Source organism: Hemibagrus wyckioides, linkage group LG16, assembly GCF_019097595.1.
Source record: "Hemibagrus wyckioides isolate EC202008001 linkage group LG16, SWU_Hwy_1.0, whole genome shotgun sequence".
Lineage (NCBI taxonomy): Eukaryota > Metazoa > Chordata > Actinopteri > Siluriformes > Bagridae > Hemibagrus > Hemibagrus wyckioides.
The window spans coordinates 15,927,370-15,952,435 of NC_080725.1; the positions used below are offsets into that span (position 1 = coordinate 15,927,370).

The window sequence follows — 25,066 nt, forward strand, 5'->3', positions numbered from 1 at the left end:
AGCCAATTATCATTTGGCATTGTTCTTGATTGACCAATTAAATCATTCAAATTTGCATGCACGCTGTTCCTGTAGGAGGTGTCGACACAAACGTGTGAGTGTGCTGAATCTTGTTAAAACAGCAAGGATCAGAATATTGTGTGCAAGCGCAGGCACTGTACACTGAATTTTACAATAATATTAATACTATTTGAGGATCTTTGAGGGCAGGACGGCCAGGGCCCCTCACAAGCCACTGATGCCAGGGCCCTATGCACTCAGTCACCCTTTTCCCCCCACTTACTACGCCCCTGTGTATGACACAAAGGCTTGCAGGGCACAGCAGGTGATTGTGCTCCACAGTCAACAGCCATCATCTGCTAAGCATAGCTTTCGGTTCAGGCCACTCCATTTGAGGTACCCCAGCCTCCAGCAGCCATTCCTAATGATGCGACCTCATTAAGCTGGAGCATTGTCATCCATGATGATGAAATTAGGCCTGTGTTGTATGTATGTATACAGCTCTGGAAAAAATAAGAGACCACTGCAAAAGAACCAGTTTCTTATGTTTTATTCTTACAGGTGCATGTATTGGTGAGATGAACAGTTTTGTTTCATTTTTTGTGAACTGCTGATAATATTTCTCCTAAATTCAAAATATAACTATTGTTATTTAGAGTGTATATTTAAAGGAAATGACAACACATCAAAATAACCAGAGATCATGCAGTATTTGCAGAGCTTTAATAACTCAAATAAAACAAAATGCAAATAATTTGTAAACAAATTGTGTTAATGCTTTGGCTAAATAACATTAAGAAATCAGTATTTGATGGAATAACCCCGATTTGCATGCGTTTTGGCTCCATGCTCTCCACCAGTTTTTCACACTGCTGTTGGGGAACTTTATACCACTCTTTTTGCAAAGAAGCAAACAGCTCAGCTTTGCTTGATGGTTTGTCCATCTTCCCCTTGATGACATTCCAGAGGTTTTCAATAGGGTTTCAATCTGGAGATTGGCCAGTGGTCTCTATTTTTTCCAGAGCTGTATATATACACTACCAGTCAAAAGTTTGGATACAGCTTCTAATTCAATGTTTTTTGTTTAGTAATGTTCTACATTCTAGAACAATACTGGAGATTTCAAGACTATGAAATAACACACATGGACTTAAGTAATCCATATGTAATGACAACAAAAAACAGTCAGTTGTTATTTTAAGACACGAAGGTCAGGTGTTCTGGAATAGTTCTTGCAAGAACAGTATTGTCAAGTGCATTTGCAAAACCCATCAAGCACCATGATGAAACTGGCTCATATGAAGACCATCCCAGGAAAGCAAGACCAAAACTTATACATATATCTATATATATTATATATATATATATATCTATATCTATCTATCTATCTATCTATCTATCTATATATATATATATATATATATATATATATATATATATATATATATGATTTAATATAAAAATATATAATTAATTAAAAATTAATTAATTAAAAATACTTTTAATTCATTAAAATTAACAGCTCTCAGAGTTCTATTGTATAATGGGAATATAACAAATCAGGATGTGTTACTGGAAAATAATCATCGACTGGGTAACTGAGTTTACTTTGGTGCTTGGACCTCTAAATATAATACAGTTGATTAATGTGGCTGAGATTTTGATCACTCTAACAAATAAATGAATACAAAAAAAATCACAGACCCTATATCTACACAACACGGACCTTTAGGGAACCCCATTTTGGGAACCACTACACTACCTCCTACAAGTGTGCGGATTTGATTTTGTACGCAGCCACCATTACTGCGTCCACCGGAAGTGCTTGGCTTTGGAGGCGGGACTTCTTGTGCCACGTTGATGGAGACCAGTGGAGACGTGGAATTCTCGCTGTGTTTAACCGGGATAGCCGCTAACTCTGATCAGGGATCTCAAATCAACTAAGAAAGGCAAACATTAGGCTGCCGATTACAGTTTTAAACCCATTTTGACAGCTTGAATGAGTTTGTGCATGCTCGTGAGCAGTGCTAAGAGGGAAGGTAAGCACTTTTACAGCGATCGGTAACCTTTAGTAGCTTCGTTAGCATTGCTTTCCTGTGTTTCCCTGTAGCCGGGTAACCTTTTTCTCCAACTGCTTTTAGTTGCTGTGAATCGTTTATCATGTCTTTGTACGGTTGGTATCGCTCAGACTATCACGATAGACCTATTACATTTACGTACGAGCACTAAGTGGATGTATTGTCTAATGCTGCAGAAACTAGGTAGCTTTTAAAAGCTAATATTATACCAGTAAGGTCCATGATGGATAATTAATCACATTCTATCCAGTCTGGGTTGTACTTTGTGTTGATCAGTAACCTGCAGTTATTGGTACCGGACATTGTTCATGTAAACCTGATTCATGAAGCCACCCAAGTTGTTCAATCTTCTCTCGTGTAACACGAACCTTAACCAGTCCACGTCACTTCTTTCCGCTTGTTTGTACGTGCACAAGTTTAGATTGGATTTAACAATCTGCAAACCTGCTGCAGTGAGTTAGCTTGATTTACAAGACGCACAATATGAGGATTTGCTTTAAAAACGCAGCTGGATCGACTAATATATATATATATATATAAGTATAATGGAGTATCACCTCAGTGTTTACTGTCTTTGACTTCCTCCTCATCCAGCCGACCCGGGGCTTCATGAAGCCGTGCTCAGTTTCATGCTAACTATTTTGACGAATTAGCAAGTGACGTATCGCTGGATTGTTGCCAGGTTGTCACTCAAAATTGTGGAATAAAATAAAATTGGAACAAAATCGTTTCTAATATATCGTTTTAAAAATGTTTTTGCTTCTGTGTAGCTACGTTTTTGTGTGTGTAATAACCTAGCGTGTCTTGCTAATCTCCAAGCCGAGTGTTTGTACGTTACTAGCTAGCATCGAACCGTTAACTCTGAAAAGGCATAAGCGAGATGTTTTATAGTTTGTGTACATAAAGTGTGTACTGCTTTTAAAAGTAAAACCTTGTGTGATTTAAATATTTAATTTATTATATATTAAATGAGTAGTTGGCCTGTGACTTCAGGTTTAGTAGTTAGTGCTGAAGGAAGTATACAAGGTACTTGAAGTTAATTGGTTATTTTGAATGTAGGGTAATTTAGATGCATATATATGAAGCACCTAAAATGTTATTTGGTTCAATAAGTTTTGCTTTTAATGAAGCGTTTTTAACTGTAAAGCTTAAAAACTGAATAACCAAGTAAAGGCTGTAATGAAGGAAGGTGTTAGATTGGCTGTATTGGAGTATGACGTCACACTTCTACCATACTGCATTACACTTGTCATTTGTTTATGCAAAAAATATGATGCTCACCAGCGCAATGTCAGTGTTTTTGTCTGGTCCTAGAGCATTCGTAGTCAAATCTGTCACCAATTCATGTTAGTGCAGCTCTGGAAAATTTAGGCCTAGACGAAATAAAACTGACTTTAAACTGCGGTGATAACAGTGGCTGTAGAATTTTTTTCAATGTCATGTTGTTAAAATTGATTCTAATAAAATCTTGGGGTAGGATATGATATAAGCTATGTACTACGTAGGTCTGTGTATACGTTTATGGCTGGCTTTACAATGTGCAGCCCAATGTTGTGCACTGTCAGAAATGCACACTGTGAAGCAATTCTTTTGTTTGCGAGTTAACGTGGTCAGTCTGAATGACCTAAGGTGGAAAAGTCACAAATAAGAGGATGGCATGGATTTAAGCTAAATTGCTATAAATGTGTTTGTGGCAATGGCTGAAAGACTACATCATGCTGATTGATAACAAGCAATAATGTAGTTGTTATGACAGGTCTATTGTTATCTGATGTGGAACGAGTGAAATATTGTACAGTCTCTTATAAAAGTCAGCCAAGAATTTTTTACAATTATTCCTTACAGTGATGAGTAACAGCCTTAGGGTTCTCCCACAGTAGTGAGAGAATAGGTGACTTTTTAACCAGGTGTTGTAGCAGTGTTCATATTTTAATATTTTGTTCCAAAATTTGTCTTTAGCCATAAAGGAACCAGAATCTACCACATATGGGAGTACTATACCTACCACATTATAGTACTCATAATATGTATCTAAAGACTTTTACCTCATGGCCAAGGAATTTGTGTTTTTTCCCCCCGTCAAAGCATCATTATGAAATCCACCCTTTTCAAAGCGGTGTAAAGCACCCTTAAGTGTATGTTTAGCCTAGATCAGATCCAGCAGTGCCTTTTGTGATTTTGTTAACTCTGGCCTTTTTTTTTTACCCACACAAATCTCTCTACTGTGTGTTTAGCGAGTCTGTTGTTACTACAGACAAGAATATCAACATTTTTCCGCAGCGCTAAAAAAAAAATAAAAGGTTACCAAAAAGTTACTCATGAAGTTAATGTCTAAGATCAATTATTGAGAGCAGTCGATAAACGTCTACGTAAAAGACTTTTGTCATTTTTTTTCAACAGTTTTAATTCATTCTTTAGTAGGAAAGTGGCTTTAATTGAGCAAAATTGATATAATACATTATTGCAAATATTTATTAGATGCCAGAGATTGTACTTATACATTATGAATGGTTGTCTAGGTATGGTTCTCATAACAACTACAACAACAAAAATATATTGTCACCAGCAGACACACTGGCATCATCATGTTAAGGGTAACAGTATTAAGTTCATGTCCTTAGTGCAGGTAAAGATGTCAGATTTTTTGTTGGTGATGATTGCCTGTGCACTACAAAGGCTGTAAATAGACACTGATGCATCTTGTAAGAAAATGTCTCGTACATAACGTGTCTGTCATGTATGTTGCAGGATGAAGCTGAAAGAGATAAACCGCACCGCCATTCAGGCTTGGAGCCCAGCTCAGCACCACCCGATTTACTTGGCTGCAGGTAAATTTTGCTCTCTCACACACTACTATTATTATTATTATTATTATTATTATTGTACATACACACCCTTATTATTAGTGCCTTTGAGTGCAGCACTCAGGTATAATGGTTTTATTCATTTGTTCTTGGAATGTTTGCTGTGAGTAAAACAAGGGTAAAGTTGAGTTTGTTTAGAACCACCAAAACTTTTACAATATCTCTTGCACTTTAACAAGCTATATAACATTACATGTTCATATTCATACATATCACTGTACCATATTCCGATCCCCTCGTTGTCTTTCAAATGCTACTTCTCTGTTTTTTATATATTTATTTTTCTATTGCAGATTTCAACCATATTTACCCTATATGCCCTAGATGTTCTATTTCTACTATATTGTGTCTAATTTGTGCCTTATTTTTTATTCCTTTACCTTTTTTTAAAAATTCTTTTTACCTTAATGATAATTGGTTATTTTTTAATATCAAGGGCAGTTGTAAAAATTTTATTACACGCCATACTGTCTGTGTGTGTGGCAAATGAAACTGGAATTGGAAACAGTATGAAGTTTCTTCTTTGTATTCATAGCTGCGCCCCAAAAGATGTAATGCACTAACACTATATGTACTCTACTGTGTAGTGTATGGATTTTGAAGGAGGAGTGTTGTCTTGTCTCAAGTGGAACACTAATGTTTATTTACTGACCAGAAATATAATGTTTTCTCAGTCGTTGTCAAATGACATAAAATGTGGCAGTGAATTGAAAAACAAATCACGCAACATAGGCATGTCTTGTCCACCAAAGTGTCGGCAGACATCTCGAAAATGTTGTGACGTTGTTGGAATTTTCAGTATGACCTTTTTTTGAGCAAGTATGTGATTTGGGATGGACGTCTTCTGTCTGTAAATAAGTCTGTCTGGTTACAAACTAATGTTTCTTTCTGGCACCTTTTTCCTAGGAACATCTGCTCAGCAGCTTGATGCTACATTTAGCACCAATGCATCATTGGAGATCTTCGAACTAGACCTGGCGGAGCCTACTTTGGCCATGAAGTCATGTGGTGCTTTCTCCTCACCCCACAGGTGTGTCTTTCACTTTATGCTACTGCTAGTATGTCATGTTCTGGGAAAATGATCATGACCTTTTCAAACAGCAGCACATATTGATGTGATTATTTCACTTATAGCACAGAGATTGCAGGGTTTAATTTATTAAAAAATATAACCCATTCTACTTTTTTTGTAGTTACGTTAATTTGTGAAATGTTCAATTATATAGGATCTATACACACTTCCCACTTCCTTTCTTGTAGTGGAAAAATTCCTGACTACTAATTACTACTACTAATTACTATACTTGGATTATGTAGATCTTGTGCCATGCAAGTACCTGTGAATGAGTTATTACTTTCAAAATAAAAAGAATGTACTTGAACAAGCATGTTAACGTATGATTTTGGTTACAGCCTGCACAATTATTACTGTTATAGACAATTACAACCACAACAAGAATCACAACCTTCTGACCAGACAGATTAGAGAATTCAACAATGCTGTGGTATAAATGTGATTCATTGCGTTTTAATTAGAAGATATCATTAGTATGTAATTAGATTTGACAAGTGTTTATGGGTGTTTTCATGACAGATGTTATTTCTGGTTCAGCCAAACACTGTTTGGGGTTCACTGGGGTTCCGATATAGTCTGCATTGTGTGTAAACAGCAACTGTTAATAGGGGTGAGCGTCCAGTAACTGTTATGTAGTTTCATAAGATTGCTTCACCTTTGTCATGTTACTTCCACGTTTCAGGTTTCACAGTAGCAGGGAAAAGGGATGTTGTGGTCTGCGAAGGAAATGAATGCCTTCTCTAGGTGCACTGATCAGCCATAACATTATGAGCACTGAGAGGTGAAGTGAATAACACTGATGATCTCCTCATCATGGTACCTGTGTGAACATTTTGTCCTCAAAGTTGATGTGCTAGAAGCAAAAAAAATGGGCAAGCGTAAGGATTTGAGCGAGTTTGACGAAGGGCCATATTGTGATGGATCAGAGCATCTCCAAAACTGCAGCTCTTGTGTGGTGTTCCAGTTCTGCAGTGGTCAGTATCTATCAAATGTGGTCCAAGGAATAAACAGTGGTGAACCAGGGACAGGGTCATGGGCAGCCAGGGCTCATTGATGCACGTGGGAAGCGAAGGCTGGCCCATGTGATCCAATAGACGAGCTACTGTTGCTCAGATTGCTGAATAAGTTAATGCTGGTTCTGATGGAAAGGTGTCAGAATACACAGTGCATCACGTTTTTTTGCGTATTCGCGGCATAGCTGCAGGCCAGTCAGGGTGCCCATGCTGACCCTTGTGCACCGCCAAAAGTAGCAACAAGAGGCACTTGGGCATTAGAACTGGACCACGGAGCAATGGAAGAAGGTGGCCTGGTATGATGAATCACGTTTTCTTTTACATCACGTGGATGGCCAGGTGTGTATGTGTCGCTTACCTGAGGAACACATGACACCAGGATGCACTATGGGAAGAAGGCAAGCCGGCGGAGGCAGTGTCATGCTTTGGGCAATGTTCTGCTGGGAAACCCTGGGTCTGCCATCCATGTGGATGTTACTTTGGCACGTACCACCTACCTAAGCATTGTTGCAGACCATGTACACCTTTTCATGGAAACGGTATTCCCTGATGGCTGTGGCCTCTTTCAGCAGGATAATGCTTCGTGCCACAAAGCAAAAATGGTTCAGGAATGGTTTGATGAGCACAACAACGAGTTTGAGATGTTGACTTGGCCTCCAAATTCCCCAGACCTCAATCCAATCGAGAATCTGTGAAATCTGGGATGTGCTGGAAAACAAGTCCGATCCATGGTAGCTCCACCTTGCAACTTAAAAGACTTAAAGGATCTGCTGCTAAGATCTTGGTGCCAGATCCCACAGCACACCTTTAGGGATCTAGTGGAGTCCATGCCTCGATGGGTCAGGGCTGTTTCTGCAGCAAAAGGGGGACCAGCATAATATTAGGCAGGTGGTCATAATGTTATGGCTGACCGGTGTATTTAGAGCAAACTTAAAAAAAAAAAAAAAAAAAAGCTAAATTATTTCTCTTATTTTACTCTCTAACTGAAGGGATTCATTTAAATGCATTATCAGTGCTGAGCAAGTAAAGACACACTAAACAAACAGTGAAAGTCATGAAAGTATTCGTCTGTGTGAAAGCAAAACTTTGATGATGAAACCTGAAACATGCCTATAAATGGAGTTTTGTGTATTGAATCCAGTGTTCAGGCCAAATGTGCAAACAGTCTTAAATAGGGTTAAGAGATCTGCTAGTAATTACTGACTAATGAAGATCAACAGTGGCTTTACTGAATGTCAGTTTTGCTTTTTCCTTTTATTCTTTGGTCTCCTTTTAAATTTTAGAAGAATAAACTTTCATTTCCACACATCATACACTACGGCAAAATTACTCTGGACACCTGAGTGTCGCAACCATTATGCACTTGTTGAACATCCTATTCCATATTTAGTCCCCCTTTGCTGTTATAATAAGCTTTCCCACATTTCCACTAGATTTTGGAGGGTGGCTCTGGGGAATTTGGCCCGATTTTAACAAGAAGAGTATCTGGGTTACTAAGTGGAGTGAGGAGGTCTGGGGTGCAGTCAGAGTTCCATTTTATCCCAAAGGTGTTTAGTCAGGGCTCTGTGCAGGCCACTTGAGTTGCTCCACTCCATTCATGTCATACCATGTTTTTATGGACCTTGTTTTCTATCACGCTGGTACAGGGTAGGGCCTCTTAGTTCCACTGTAGGAGAAACGTAATGCTCATACAGATGTCTGCTTCCAACATTAGGAAAACAGATTGGGGAAGAACCACATGAGTGTGATGGTCAAGGTGTTCACAATCTCTTTGCCGTATAATATATAATAATGGTCTAAAGTCCAGAATGCTGTATTTCCTTTTCAGATACCACAAGCTGGTTTGGGGCCCACATGGCATCAATGATCAGGGAATGCCTTCTGGAGTGCTCATAGCTGGAGGAGAGACCGGTAACATCATTCTCTATGATCCTTCCAAGATCATTGCTGGTGACAGTGAAGTGGTCATTGCTCAGAGTGATAAACACACGGGGCCTGTACGAGCATTAGATGTCAACTCATTTCAGGTAATATTTAATGTATTCTGACTCCTGAAGATACGATGTGCATGGCATTACACTGTAGAGTTATGTATTGGTCAGTGTATAAAAATATATATATATATTTTTTTGCTAAAGACAAATCTGGTTGCATCTGGAGGTAATGAGTCTGAGATCTACATCTGGGATTTGAACAGCTTCAGTACCCCAATGACTCCAGGACCGAAGTCACAGGTACATTAAATTCACATCTCGTGTGTCGTTTAATTTATTTTGAGTAATTCTGTTGAACAAAATAATAAACCTTATGTAATAAAGTTATAATAACATTAGGTTCATGTGGAAGAATCAGTGACATTAGCTTAGGGCTATTTATTTTAATTGCTATACTTAAGGATCTCACATCACTGCAAGCCTCATGATTTTTGTTTTGCTGTTGATGGTTGTTCTGGTTGCTATTGTTAGCCTCTGGAGGACATTAGCTGCGTAGCATGGAACTGCCAGGTGCAGCACATCCTTGCCTCAGCCAGCCCCAGCGGCAGAGCCTCCATCTGGGACCTTAGGAAAAATGATCTCATTATCAAAGTCAGCGACCACAGCAACAGGGTCTGTGACTATTTTTCTTCTTAATGTTTGTTGTGAGCTTTAAATGTTTGAATGTGTCCTAAAGGAACATTTCAAATGATGTGTTTTAGATGCATTGCTCTGGTCTGGCGTGGAATCCAGATGTTGCCACTCAGCTGGTGTTGGCCTCTGAAGATGACCGAATGCCTGTCATCCAAATGTGGGATCTGCGCTTCGCCACCTCACCTCTCAAAGTCCTAGAGAACCACACAAGGTAGAAAAAACCTTTTTTTGGTATCAGGTTATAAATTTTTAAATGCAGAATGTATGTTTTTAAAGCAAAAATTATGTCGACCTTGAATATTCTTGTTTTTTGTTAATGCTGTATGGAAGTTTCCTGAACTTTAGCTCATGAGTTATTTGCATTGGTTTCTTTTAATACTGAGTAGAGACTGACTGAAAATTTTGAGAATTTCTCTCTCTCTCTCTCTCTCTCTCTCTCTCTCTCTTTGTTATCAGGGGTGTTCTGGCTATTGCTTGGAGTTTGGCTGACCCTGAGTTTCTGCTTAGTTGTGGGAAAGATAACCGAATCCTCTGTTGGAACCCCAACAATTCTGAAGTTAGTTATTCTCCATACATTCTCACATCTATTAGTACACACACAAATAGATACTTGTGGTTACTTTACTATATGCTTTGGTTTTTCTTTCACACTGTACATAAATTAAATCAACTAAAACCAATAAAAACCTTAGCTGAGGGGCATTTATGTAGATACAAGGCTGAAAATATAACTAACATTGTTCATACAGTGATGAAAAAGATAAACAAACCTTGGGCTAATTCTTGTATCACAGAAATCAGCCAAGTTAGTCTGATTAAAATTAGATAATAAAATGAATTAGTATACAAAACATTTTTTTGAAGTGTATCTGGCATTTTTTCTTAAAGTCTGTATCTTAACTGTATCTTAATCACTCTAGCAGTGTACTTGCTTACTGTTCAGAGCTGCTTTTGTAATGGCAAAGGCTAAGAAATTAAATTATTTGGTGTGATTGGTGGATGGATTTATTATTTTTTTCTGTGTTATTGTTTTAACTAGGTCCTGTATGAGCTCCCAACCTCTCAGTGGTGCTTCGACATCCAGTGGTGCCCCAGAAACCCAGCTGTTCTGTCTGCTGCTTCTTTCGATGGCCGTATCAGCATCTACTCAATCATGGGAGGCAATAATGATGCTGTCAGCAGTGCCCAGGCTGATCAGGTAGCTCTACGGTGACGAGAGTTTGCCGTACATATCTTGGTTATGTTTAGCCCATGTATCACATTTTCATGTTATATGATATTATATTCATATATTTCATATTATATTTGGATTTGCAGATAAGTTCCTCATTTGCCAACATGGATCCCTTTGGCACAGGCCAGACATTACCCCCACTGCAGCTGCCTCAAACCACCAGTGCTAATAGCACTGTCACACCACTGAAGAAACCCCCCAAATGGATCCGAAGACCAGTGGGGGCTTCCTTCGCTGTATGTTTTACTCTAATCATCACAGAGCTGAATATTTTATGTATTTATTTGTAATTATTTGTGTTTTTTCAGTATAGTTTGTCTCTAACCAGTTATGCTTTTTTATCATCTGCCAGTTTGGTGGTAAACTCGTCTCACTGGAAAACATCAAACCAGCGGCCCAACAACCCCAGCAGCCCACGGCCCATGTTGTCCACATTAGCCAGGTTGTCACTGATACTGATTTTTTGGATCGCTCAAACCAACTTCAGGCCACGCTTACTGCTGGAAGCTTTGTGGGATTCTGCCAAAAGAAGATTGAAGCTGCACAGAACGAGTTTGAGAAGTCTATTTGGGCTTTCTTAAAGGTAAAATATTGGCTTCATGGAATCAGGTAGAGTTGTAGAGTCATGCTTATTTGAGGATCTTGGAGAGCAGTCTTTAAGCTTTCAAAGCACTTGATTTGTTACATTCTGGAGGCTTTATTAATTCACATGCATTATTTTCAGGTCCACTTTGAAGATGATGCCCGGGGCAAATACTTGGAACTTCTGGGATACAAGAAGGAGGAACTAGCGATTAAGGTGATTCTCATACATACCCATGAAATCATTAATACATAACTTATAAAATAATCTGTTTGACTGCGGTTGCAGTTTCCTAGTTAAAACCCACGGGAAAACACTGTTTAATTTCCTGTATAAACTTTATAGCGTTGTTTATATTAGCTATTGTTACAGCAGAATTTACTGAATCGAAAGCAGAAACTGTTTGTTACAGCCAAAACTACTTTTCAAGCCGTATTATTATACAATAATAATGTGTTATAAGCCTCAGTGCCATGTTTTATTTTATACTTTTGTTATGAAATTAACTGGTGTTGCTTAATTTTGTTCAGAAGTCTCCATTGTACAATGGTAAAACTTGTCCAGTAACCACTTGATTAAGCTGCAAGCACTCCCTGTAGTCTCAGACTAATACTTCTAATATATTGTGTGTTTTCAGATCGCTTCAGCATTAGAAAAGAAAGATCCCAAATCAAATGAAGACAATGAGGTATGGTCCTTCATATAAACTACACAACTAATTGATTACATTTTTTAAATGTTAATTCATTGATAACAGTATGGTCAATCTTATAATTGGGTATATTTTGGATATTTATCTGAAGATCAGTGGGTTTCGTTGTATCGAGGATTAATGTGGTGTTTGAGAAATCTGTGGCACTAAAATTTAAGGCATTACTTTTGGGTTCTGGTATCATTTTGTTTTCTAATTTGTTTTTCCAATGGTCAAAAAGGAGATTATTAGAAACTAACATGCATTGCATTAATGCATCTACCCCGGACAAATGTTTTAATTTCTGACCAGTCTTCTGCATGCCTTCTTTCCAAAAAGTATATTTTCTCGTTTTTATTAACATGGAGCTTGTGTCTTTAATTCGGTGGACATCTATGATCGCTCCAGGCTCTGGTAATTGTAAGAAAATCCACATCTGCTGTGCCATCATTCAAGGCTCAACCATCACCTGCATGCTTATGTTGACACCTTTTGTTGTATAATGTTATTTATTTTTTGAATTTTTACACATCTTCCCTTGCCTACGCTTGGTGTGGATTTGTAGAGTTCCTTCGCTTCTGTACTTGACCCAACCATCGCACCTGTTTGTAATCCTGCACCTGGACTACATATGATTCCATTGACCGAGCTTGATCCCGCTGCTTTTGCCCCACTCAGACTTTCTGAAATTCTGCATGGGGAACCTGCATACCAGCCACTGATTGAGGATGGTGTGCAGGTTTCGAAAGAACCATTGCTCGATCTCATTCCTGATGCCAGTGTCAAGCATGTTCCTGACCTCAAAGCCAAACCAGACCTTTCCTTTCCATCTGCGTCACTGGTTGATTTCTCCCTGTCATCTGACCTCATCCCAACATCTGATCCTGTATCTGCGTTTGTGCCAACATATCCTGTTAAACCATCTCCTCATATGACACAGCAGTTTGACCAGTTTATATCTGAAGCCCAGCCAAAACTGGTGCCTCAAAATGCACCTTCTGGAGCTTTACATGAACCTGAGTCTGATGTGGTTTCTCTAGATGAAGAGACTTTAACTCACTCTGTGTCTGCCCTGGCTCCACAAGAGTCTGAGGTAGATTTACCAGTCGTTGATCTTCAGCTATCAGCACCAGCTGTAGATACAAGTTGTGATTCCGAAACAAAGGTTGTTCCAACATGCATCGGTGACCTCTGTGCATCAGCAACAGTTCTAGACACTGTCATTGACCAACCACAGTCTATTCTATTATTAAGTCCTCTTGTGGGCTCAGAAGAACCAGTATTAGTACCGTCTGCTGATCAGCAGTCCTATTCCTCTTGTAGCCTCATAGGTGAGGCTGGCTTTCGGTTAGAATTTGCAGCACCAGCATCCCTCCAGCATGTATCGGGATTCTTACCACAACTTGACCCACAGCCTGTTCCCATGTTTCCACCACCCATTATGTCACAGCAACCTGAAATCGAATTGACTCCAACGGATGAGTCAGACGTTGCCCCCCAGACGGACACCGCTCTTCCTGTTAATGGTCAGCCAGTAGATGAGCTGAATCTGAGTGCTGAACTGTTGGCTGAAGAGGAAGCCAAAGAGGAGCCAGCACTGCCAGAGGAGGTACCCTCAACTTGCCCGTCGTAGTCCAGTCCCCTGCCATAGTATCCCTGTGTGATAGCATTATACTGCCCTCTTTTGCTAATCTTCACTCACTGCAATATGCTAGCTGTACACTTTTCGGAATAATAAATTAAGGTTAAACGCTCTGAAACATCATTTGGGGTTTCACACAGGAATGCTGACATGTTTTGTCTTATCCTACCAGATACATTTTAATTCGTTGTGGTATAATCATTGCAGATATTTTAGATGCCATTGTGCCCCAAGATTTGGTTGGATCAGTTTATGCCAGGACCAAATGAATCCCAAGTACCAATGTTTGTTTTTGGTTTTTTTTTCTTTTTCTTTTGGACATTTTTGTATGATTACATAAATGGTTTTGAATTCAGTTTTTCAGCATATCTGAATTGCAGACTGAAAAATAATGCTTTAAACTCATAGGGTTAGTTTCCTGGACATGAACTGAGCCTAAACTAGGACTAATTTGTATTATTTACTATTTGTATGTCCTTAATTTTGGTCTAGGAAACCAGCCCTAAAAATCTATAATTTGCACATTGAACAAAATTGTTTGCAGTGTAAAATTAGTGTCAGCCTTTAATTTACACTATTCCTTTATTAGTTTTATTGTGCATGCTTCCTTATTAAAATATCATGATTGTGTATGAACTTGTCCTAGATTTTCATTTTGAGCAACTAATCACAATTTAAGGCTGCTTAATGTTTTTGTTCTGCTCCACCTGCTGCTTCTGACATTAAATTATAATTATGCAAATTCCACTTTATATGTATTTGTGCAAATGATACAGAGCAGTTATACCTTGCATGCGCTCACTCAGTAGGAAATTTCTGCACTGGACAATCAGTGTTTGAATGAGTCATTGCTAAGATGAGTAGGATAAGAAAAACAGTCAAAACCTTCAGCATCATTCTAATCTGCCCAAACACTTAAGAAAAAAACATTTATTTAATGACCGAACATTTGGATCAACCCTAATATGTGAAGTGGGTTTTTAGCAGTGTAAAAGTGTTAAATATATTATTGGTTGTGATGACGTATTAAGATCTTTTTGATGTTCAGCCAACAGTTAAATAATAATCTTTAAAAGTAAAGAAGGAAAGCTTTTCTAAGTTTTTTACTTACACCACTGCCCTACATCCAGGTGGAGGAGAATGGAGACTTAACAGCAGAAGATGCCTCTGCAGCTGAGGAGAGCCCAGAGCTTGCAGAGATTCCTGTTGTTGAAGAGAAACCAGTTCAGCCGATCTCCTCTAACATCAATGCTAAACGAGGCAAGTGTTTATCATTGGAAATTGGAGACCTGTGTTTTTTTTAAAAGTTAATTTAAATAGTTTATGATGAATTAAGTTAGCTATTCTAATTGTCCTAGCAATTTTGTTTGACTTGGTGCTACAGATGTTGATGGACTGATCACCCAAGCACTCCTCATTGGGGACTTTGAGGCTGCTGTCAACCTTTGTCTCCATGACAACCGGATGGCAGATGCAATCATCCTAGCCATCGCTGGTGGACCAGAGCTTCTTGAAAAAACCCAGAAAAAATATTTGACTAAAACTCAAAGCAAAATTGGGAAGGTGAGGCATAACATTGGAGTACTAAGTTTTTCCAGAGAAGATGTATTCATGTTAAGGCCTCCTTATTGTTGCTAACAGTTTGGTGGCTCTAATGCCAAGAATATATTGATCTAGTAGCATCAAAATCTGTCTGCTTTTCACCTTGTAGATCATCAGTGCCGTTGTAATGAGGGACTGGATGAATATACTTGAGACGTGTGATCTTCAGAACTGGAAGGAGGCTTTGGCTGCTGTAATGACCTATGCCAAACCTGAGGAGTTTTCCACCCTATGTGGTGAGTATGATGTGTACAGGAATGTGATAGAATCATCAGATTAATTCAGCTCCGTTTTTAAACCATCTTTAATGTTTAATTCTCGTTGTGTGTATATATACTCACTAATTTGAAGAACAACAAAATGGGTCTCACATACTTGTGTAGGTTTATTAGCCTGAAATCAACAGACATATGCATTATGAACAATAGATGTTAAATCTGTAAAGTGTTAGCATTGTGCTAATGATAACAGATTTGTGGGGGTTTTTTTACCACGATTGCCAGGTGCACAAATGTACCAAGAGTGATTTGTATGCACACTGAGAAGAAGAAAACATGTATTCCATGCTGTCTGTTCTGTTTGTGTATTAAAATTAAATCTCACACAAAAAGAAACGGATTTGTGCTTTTAAAACCATTCCAATGTGAATGTTACCATAAAATCTAGACAAATGGAAGCACTAAGCTAACGGTCACTGTGGTTGTTTGTGGCTCCAGGGCTGCTGGGCTCCAGGTTGGAGGCAGCTGAAGAGTCTGCTCTGCAGGTGCAAGCCTGTCTCTGTTACATCTGTGCTGGTAGTGTAGAGCAGCTGGTGTCCTGCTGGTCCAAAGCACAAGATTCTAGCAGCCCTCTCTCACTGCAGGTAAGCCTCTAATCTAATGAATGCAAGGACTGATAAATACATCTTACATTTCTTTTCTTCTCCTACTTGTATGTCAGACATTCTAGCATCGAAAACATTTAGCCATAGGCGACTTCACAGATACATTTTTGTTTTTTTCCTTTAGGACCTGGTGGAAAAAGTGGTGATTCTACGGCAGGCTGTGGAGAAGACTCAGGGTGGAGTGGCCCCTGCTGTAGGTGCCCTGTTGGCAGAAAAGATGAGTCAGTATGCCAGCCTCTTGGCCTCTCAGGGCAGCCTGCAAACTGCTATGTCCTACCTGCCCACCAACACAGATCAGGCAAGCACAATGACAATTCTTCTTTATTGTCATCTTTATTAAGGATATACCAATCTGATTATTTTACATGCAAAAATGCAATTTCATTGTTTATTACAGTTAACACCCTTTAAGCAGATTCTGTTAGAAATATATCATAAAAAATAAAAAATGAGTGTTTTATCTTGCTCTCAGTTAACTTCTTTTTAAAAAATTTTCAGTGTGTAAACTGACCAAACCAAAAGTATCGATGTGGCCCTAAATCAGACTCAGATGTTGTGAAAGGGCCCTTAGACTTTTATTAGACATTTATAATAACTGTGATTGATCAGTCACATGATGTATTGTCTTATTCCCCCCCCCAGGTTGCAGTGCAACAGTTGCGAGAGCGCCTGAGCAGAGCATTAGGTCAGCACGGAGTAGCGCCTGTACAGAACAGACATCCAGTGGCTCCTGCTGCTGTGCCTCAACAAGTATACACACCAATCCAACCTCAAACTCAACCACTGCCTCCTCAGCCCACTCCTGCTGCTCCTACACAACAGTATTACCAGGTACTGATCTCACACACATGCAAACAGTCGTTTTTATTCAACTTTTTTTATTAGGACAATCAATCTTCTTATGATTAAAACAAGCTTGAGCTTTGACCAATAGGACATATTGGTCAGTTACTGGATTATCAGAATGGACTTCACACACATGAGCACAGTTCTTTTTATTTATTTATTTTTTTGCATGCAGCCAACTTTATTTATTTATTTATTTATTTATTTATTTATTTGCAAACAAGATGTTAGCTGTATAATTTTCATTTCTCTCCTAACAGTGAGTGTTACACTCAAATAGGGGATTTTAGACAACTACCAGTCATCCGTAATGTTACCATCAGTAATCCCTAATGTTAGCAACCCCCAAATCATTTTGACCTCCTTCCTTAAGCTTTCATTTGCGTCCTATCCATTCTCCTCACTCGACGGCAGCCACAGTGTGTGTGAGTGTGTGTGTCTCTGTTGTATTCAGGTTAGGGCTGCCTCTACTGTCACTTCCTGGAGTAACCAAACCCCAACCGTTCTGCCCAGTGCCCCTCCTCCGCTAGCCTCAGCCAAAGACCTGCAGGTACAGACGGAGCTGTGCCCGCACCACACACATGCATATACACAACATACTCTTTTTTTTTTTTTTTTTTTCCCCCCCAGGAGACTGGAGTGTTATCAAGACATGTTCTTGCGAGAGACGTGTTTAAGGCGGTCATTGAGCAGACTACGTTAAATAATCATTTTTTGTATTGGTCTTCCTGTTGTGCTATATGATGATCTAAGATTCCGACTCTTTCCTGTCACTTATATCCTTGTTAGCTTCATTATGCAAACTTGTCTCGGCGAAGGTTCTATGGTGTTTACCTATTTTGTATTTCTTAGCATTACTTGTTCTAACAAAGAAAAATTAACATTGAACATCTTAGGGCGCTTTCACACAAGGCTGTTTTTCCTCTTTCAACATCCAGTATGTGTTTTGCATGTAATACAATGGAGACTGTCTAGAAAGGTTTTTCACAGTGAAGCTTCTAAAGTTGACAATTTACCCCAAGAGCTCAGAGTGACGTCAAGCACTTTTGCTTACCTCTGACTAGTTAGTTGAGAATCAAGCAAAGATGTGGTGCTAGTGAAAATTGTCTTGGTAGTAAGCAATTATTAATTTTTTCAAGCTGCTGATTACGTTATGTCACAGGGAACATGGATGAAAACAATAACGGCTCTCTTTCACATTCATGCTCACAGCTGCAGGTCAGGACAGAAAGTAATGGTTTATTTATTTATTTTATTTATTTATTTTTTTTTTAAAGAAAAAATGCCAAGTATGAAAGCCTCTTTGCTTGGTAAATCCCAATTAACACGCACTAATCTACTAATACATCAATCAATATCCCTTCTTTTATTCTTTTTTTCCTACTGAAGTGTTTAGAAAGCTATTTCCACAGTGAACTCTCAGGTTTCTTTGTAATAACCACAGTACTGACTTGAATTTATAGAATTACTTTTCTATGCACATGTGAACCTGAAATCTCCCACAGCTCTGACTCCCCACTACCCCCAACCCCATGTCCTTTCAACCCTGAGAAGGATGCACCACATCCCATTTCATACTCGTGCGTCCATTCTGAATGTTGCATGTCAAGTCTTTTTCTGTTAACATCTATATTTGTGCTTTCATTCTTCAATTTTCACACTGTGCCAGGAGCAGCTGCTGATCAAGAGCTCTTCTGATCATTTTCCAAAGACTGCTGTGTCCATCTGCATGTTAATTACACTCTCAGTCCTCACATTATGCTATGAATATCTTAAGCAGCGATTTATATTATTTTCTGTAGGGATTTTTTAAAGCCTGTAGGCATGAACTCTGTAACTTAACTCCTAGGCATAACTGTAGCTGATTCATCATGGCTTTATGTTGCAATTACAATATCTAGCATAATTTGTCCAATATAATTGCATCATTTTTCCATATTTTGTAGGCAAATCAGACAGCAGAGCATTTTATCATTATGGGATATAAAAATCTTTGCAAAGTTGTAAGCAATTTGGTGTGATGTGAAATAGATTTTTCTGATCTTTTTTCTGATCTTTTTAGATTTCCTGTCAACACTGTAGATTTATTCGGTAATGTGAGAAACATGACATTTAAAGGCTCTTTATGGCCTTTTTATATATTTGCTATAGCTTTATAGTACCCTCTAACCCAGGGTACACATAAGATGCACTGTGTTTTCCGTAGAAAGCTATATACATATATGAAACTGATTATAATCACATGCTTAGGTTTAAATATTATTTGATTTTGACTTGACATGACCTATCGTAGGTGTATGTGCCAGATGGAAACTGGGCCCCATTCATGAAGAACAGAGGTCATGACTTTGGTTATGAAATATTTATCATACCTCTCCTCCTTTGTTCTTTTTATTTCTTCTTTCTCATGCAGGCTGAGCCAAAACCTGCACCTTTCCCTATGCAGGCTCCAGTGAGCGCAAGTCCTGCTGTATCCAGTGCATTCATGTACTCGCAGCACTATCAGAGTAAGTGTTCAGATGCACCTCATCTCAGACACGTGCACGTTTGTGGTTCGCAAGCTTGTTGACTGAACTGACAAACATTTTACAATGTTTGTGGGACTTTTTCCCTTCTAATAAGAATGAAGTTTAACTCTGCTGGAATGTGAAATGGCCTAAATATTAGAAAATATTTTGACATGGCTGATGATAACATAATTTCTGCATGAGAACATTGTCTTTCTGAATTCTAAATACTACAGCTAATACTAATTACATTAGAACTGTTTTAAATGATCTTTGCATGTTTGTCCTTTTGGAATGTGTTTTTGCCGACTCTCTCTTGTCTGTGTAAATGTCAGACTACCCCCAGGTCCAGCAGTTCACGCATGGTGCTGGGGGACCAGCAATCTATCAACCTCTCCAGTACTCCTCCTCTACATCTACTCCTCTTCCTCCTCCACCTTCATCATCTGCTGCTGCTCCTTTCTACCCCTCTCAGTTCATGCCTCCTGCCTCATCTCAGGCAGTACCGTCCACCTTCCCCAGACCTCCTTTCTCTGCAAGCCAACAGGCTCCCACTGCACCACCTCTCTCTTCCACCTCCACTGCTTCCTTCTCTCCTCCTCCTTTCTCCTCGGGAGTCTCGTTCCAGCACGGCGGGCCGGGTTCTCCCACTGCCTTCCTCCCACCTCCACCAACCGGAGCCTCAGGTACTCAGGCTGAGCCCGACATGATCCCAGCCTCCCAGAGAACAGGTCTGCACCACAGTGCCTTCAATAAAACTCCCTTAAAATACTAAAGACTCAGGCTGCCACTTTCTACACGGACAACTAGCACAGCTCATGGCACAACAGATTTGATGTTTCAAGAGCTTATATGCATTCTTCGTAAGGTTGGGGTTTGTGGTTTTAATTGTAGTTAGGTGGACGTCAGAGCTGTTCTTCCATCACTCTAATGTGGCAAAAACATAGTAGTTACATAAGCTAATGAGGTATTTTATTTTTAAACGTGCATTATAAAAGACAATGTACTTTGTGTGTAGTCATATTCAAAATTTTCTCTTTTACCTCTTTCTGTTATGCATACGATTAAGAACCCCTTTTTCCCCCTACCTAAACAACCGCTAACCATTTAGATATAACCCATAACCTCACTACTATGGTTCAAGTGTCCCAATCTCTGTTTACCTAATAAATGACTCAGGATGGAAAGAAAAATGAAGGAGCCATATATAAAGGAGCATTTGTCCTAATTATATCACACATTATGTACAGAACACCCTGTCCCTTCTTAGGAAACTGGTTTAGTCGGTCATTAATGTGGCCTGTTCTCTTGATATCTTGTGCAATAAGTTAAAGAAGTAACTCTGGAATTACGATTGTTTATATCCAAATCTGACATTAGCAAATAGTCGTGGCTAATTTCTAGAAAGCACATTCTGATATTGTCTTATCCACAGGAGGAATCACCCAAGATGTAACATGGGTTTTGGAAGGTGATTTTTCATGGTTGTAGTGCATAATGTGTAATACACTATAATCATGCTGTGCTGGCAATTATATGGTGAAGTAATTATGCATAATCAAAATGAAAAAACTGTCCTGCTATGGAAATTTGGGGCATATAATTCAAGCAAAAATCTGTTTATAGCTTAAATCTGTCTATTCCAGACTGGAAAGGCATAATGAACATCACAAGCTGCCCTAGATTCATAAGTGATGAGCACAGTAGTTATTAAATGCTGATCAGGCTGGTGCATGAAGACTAATGTAGGTCAGCTATTACCCTGATGAGAACAGAGCTGTGGATGCAGCAGTTCCATTTCTCAGCAATGTACTTTTTCTTCTAAATTTAGCGCAGTGTATTGCACATTAATTGTACTGTCAAATCCGAGCCGTTTTCCTGACTATTCTTAGAATGTGTTTAAGATGACGAAGGAGTGTCGTTCTTGCACACCTGTTTATTCCGAGTGATGCTTATAAAATCAGTGATTCTGTTCTGCTTTTTTTTTTTTCTTCTGTAATGATGATGCATTAATAAAAATGCACGCGCTGTAACCAATCCTCTTATAAAAGATTGAATTAAGACCAATTTAGTTGGGCAGTTTAGTATAGGCTATAAACATGATTAATAACGCTATCTGTCTTCTGTTCTGAATTAGGGCCTCAGAACGGCTGGAACGATCCTCCTGCTCTCCTCCGAGGAACTAAGAAGAAGAAGGTGGGTTTGATGAAGTCTAATGTTGATGGATTTGTTTACTGTAAGCTTATAAAAATTAGTCTATTGGTTCTTATTAGGGACACATTCATGCTCATTCATTTGTACTTGTACACAAGGAAGAAAAAATGTAAAAATTGAAATCATTCAATGCCTTGTGATAAGGATTAAATTTGAGCCGAGTTTTTCATGCTAATGAACAGACGGCACAAAATGCCAGCAATTTCTATGTAATTCACAATTAATGAAAGAGTACAGCCACAGCAAAATATGCTATAAGAAAATGTCACAATGAGGAACCTCTTTTGACTATACATGTAAAACATGTAAAAATGATAAAACACCTTACACATCATGAAAAGTTCATTGCTAGTGGTACAGAACATCAAATCTAGCTAGATGGAGACTATTGTCTCCAGGCAGTGCTTTGTGACCGAACATTACGATGATTAGCCGCTATGATCATTGATGTCCAGGGATCCTGATGAAGTGCTGTCCTCAAGTGAAACAAAACCCAGTTCCATAACTCAATAATACTATAACATCTGTATAATCTTTTATAGTTGTAAGTTGTTTCTGTTAATTATGGAATTGTGTTCCCAGGTGCCAGAAAACTACACTCCTCCAGCTCCAATCACAGCGCCTATTATGGCTCCACTGGGAGAGCCGCAGCCTGTAGCCACCATGCAGCCTTCTCTTCAGCCACAACAGCTTCCTCCACAGCCAGCTGGCATTCCTGCTCCCTTCAACCCCATCCAGCAGCAGCCACTGGCTCCTACACTCAGAAACCCCGCCATACCCAGCATGCCTGTGGAGGGAGCACCAGGAGCGCCCACTGGGGACGTCATACAGGTGCCAGAAAAGCAGCAAGCACCCAATTTTTTGGACTTCTGTAGCATAAAATATAGCCCACATACATATTTTTGCCTCAGGGCAATGTAGTTTTTGCCTGCACATATTCCAGATCAAATCGACTATTTGTAGTTTTTCTTTTTGGTAAATCTGCCCTTTTTTTTCCCCATTCCCAGCCAATGCAGTCCCTCCCTACTGAGAAAATCACGAAGAAGCCCATTCCAGATGAACACCTCATTCTCAAAACAACATTCGAGGGCCTGATCCAGAAGTGCTTGGCTGCTGCCACAGATCCTGTTAGTACATCCTATTTTGCCTTCTCATTAGGTTCTGCTTTATATCTAGCTGTTCTGTCTTTTGTGTATCTAACCAATTACTGCCTCTCTTTTATAAGCAAACCAAGAGGAAGTTGGATGATGCCAACAAGAGACTAGAGTCCCTTTATGACAAACTGAGAGAGCAAACTGTGAGTATTTGATTTATTTACTTTCTAAGATGTAGAAACCAATGAGATATAATATAGTAAGAATTTGATTGTGAGGTATAGGACAGGATGGATGGAATATTGCAGACACTTGCTGGGTGTCATTGATATTTTCTTCCATTGCCAAGCCTTCACTTTCACAGTTTACATTGTAAAACATAGCATACAGTGTAATATTCATAGGAAGTAAAATTCAGGAACTGAAAGAGCCTTTGCAGCAGAATTATATATATTCATGAGGCATGTTCCAGATTATGAAGATTATCTTTGTATATTTTTAACCATAAATTAGGTCTAAGCAAATACCTTTCAGCTTAATTTTATTTTGAATCAATATTTTCATTTAAAACCTCAACAATGTTTAAAAGTGCCATTTAATTAACATATTTCAAACTTTAGTCACCAAAATGCTTCCTGTTGTGTAACCACAATGGAGTGTTGTGTAGAAATGTGCACTAGAAATGTACCAGAGCTTTGGTATGTATTTAACATCACATCCACTGTTTCTCCAGCTTTCTCCAGCCATCGTGGGCGGCCTTCACAACATGGCTCGGAGCATCGAGTCCCGAGCCTACACCGACGGCCTCAACATCCACACGCACATCGTCAGCAACAGTAACTTCAGCGAGACCTCCGCCTTCATGCCAGTCTTGAAGGTGGTGCTAACACAAGCTAATAAGCTGGGTGTCTGATGTCATGTGCACATATACAGTTCTCACCAGTATTCCCCGCAACTCCAACACAAGCCATCAGTCAATAAGGACCAACTTGTATTGACACGCTTCGCCAATCTTAAATCTGGAACAGGGCATTCCAGTTTACAGGCGTTCTTTACTTCTTTTTTTTTTTCTTTTTCTTTTCTTTTTTTTTTTAGTTAGTTTTTGGTTGTGTATATGTTTATGTTGCCATTATTTCATATGTGTAATTGTGGCAGAGCAGAGTGCAATGGGGGTGTTTCCCCCTTTTTTTTTTTCTTTTTCTTTCTTTCTTTTTTTTCTTTTTTTCTTTTTATTCGAGTCAATGCATGTTTTTGGCCAACTCATCGGTTTTCCATCCTGGAGAAATCAATCACATGTCTGACTGGATTTGACGGATAATTGCTGTTATGTAATTGAGCTCTGGTTTATCATTTTAGATTTTTGTTTCTTTCCAGTTTTTGTCAGCAAGAATTTTAGGCTATTGCTTTGTGTGCTAATTAGAAGCCTCGCCATTTCAGTGATGTTCATTGCAATTTCCTGCAAAAAAAAAAATGTAATTGCATTTTATCCGTTTACCAAGGTCTACATGCAGTCTTGGTGACAAGGAAATATTTTCAATAAATGTTATTTATTTAAATCTTTTAAGATTTGAGTTAATCAGTAACTAATACAGCATTGGCAAACCAACGCTGCCTAGATATATGGCTGTCTAGTTTTACATCCTTCTGTAGTAATTTGAAAACATGACGCCACAGTTAGGTGTCTGAATTCCTTTCAGAAAATATCGCCGCTGTCTACTGCAGAAAAGGTGGAAAGAAATGTGCTAGACTCACTGTGGTTCTTCTTTTAAACCAGGAAATGTTTTGAAAGTAAAGGAAATATTTTAGCGCTCTATATTACCAAATCTTTTGACGCTTGTATCATGTACTTGCAAATGATAGCACGATGTTTTAGAGGCACTGCTGGTTTAAACACTACGGAACGGTATCACAGAAAGTAAACTAGCCCATGGTAACATCAATGTAATAATTCTCACCACTCCTGTTTGAACTCTTATTTTGTATACAAATTCTGTACCTTAGAAATTTTGAAAGGCAATCAATGCACAATGTTTAAAATGACCATTGTAAAAATTGGAAGGAGGGTGTTTGCGTTTTAATGAAGTGGTCAAATAAAATGCTCAATATTTCTCAA

At 38.8% G+C, this 25,066-nt stretch overlaps 1 protein-coding gene across 9 annotated transcripts; it reads left to right on the top strand.

The window, feature by feature from the left end:
• The first annotated feature begins 1,837 nt into the window (after positions 1 to 1,837).
• sec31a (SEC31 homolog A, COPII coat complex component) lies at positions 1,838 to 25,066 on the top strand. 9 transcript variants are annotated; one of them, XM_058411473.1, is made up of 29 exons: positions 1,838 to 2,039; positions 4,827 to 4,906; positions 5,849 to 5,972; positions 8,859 to 9,057; positions 9,169 to 9,264; positions 9,496 to 9,636; positions 9,726 to 9,868; positions 10,114 to 10,213; positions 10,697 to 10,855; positions 10,975 to 11,127; positions 11,244 to 11,474; positions 11,616 to 11,690; positions 12,112 to 12,162; positions 12,731 to 13,774; positions 14,938 to 15,067; positions 15,192 to 15,370; positions 15,519 to 15,645; positions 16,126 to 16,271; positions 16,417 to 16,590; positions 16,935 to 17,123; positions 17,593 to 17,688; positions 19,552 to 19,645; positions 19,981 to 20,376; positions 21,081 to 21,116; positions 21,783 to 21,841; positions 22,442 to 22,690; positions 22,867 to 22,986; positions 23,085 to 23,156; positions 23,687 to 25,066. In XM_058411473.1, the coding sequence occupies exons 2-29, from the start codon at positions 4,828 to 4,830 to the stop codon at positions 23,864 to 23,866; spliced, it is 4,842 nt and encodes a 1,613-aa protein (XP_058267456.1). In that variant the 5' UTR covers positions 1,838 to 2,039; position 4,827; the 3' UTR covers positions 23,867 to 25,066. The 9 variants fall into 9 exon arrangements, with proteins under 9 accessions (XP_058267456.1, XP_058267458.1, XP_058267457.1 ...); XM_058411475.1 differs by having other exon boundaries at positions 19,981 to 20,331; XM_058411481.1 differs by having other exon boundaries at positions 1,840 to 2,039; positions 13,616 to 13,774.

Coding starts and splice junctions, on each gene's coding strand:
- sec31a (XM_058411473.1), top strand. CDS start 4,828: ATGAAGCTGAAAGAGATAAACCGCACCGCCATTCAGGCTTGGAGCCCA. Junction 22,987..23,084: donor TGGCTGCTGCCACAGATCCT/GTTAGTACATCC, acceptor CTCTTTTATAAG/CAAACCAAGAGGAAGTTGGA. Junction 23,157..23,686: donor ACAAACTGAGAGAGCAAACT/GTGAGTATTTGA, acceptor CTGTTTCTCCAG/CTTTCTCCAGCCATCGTGGG.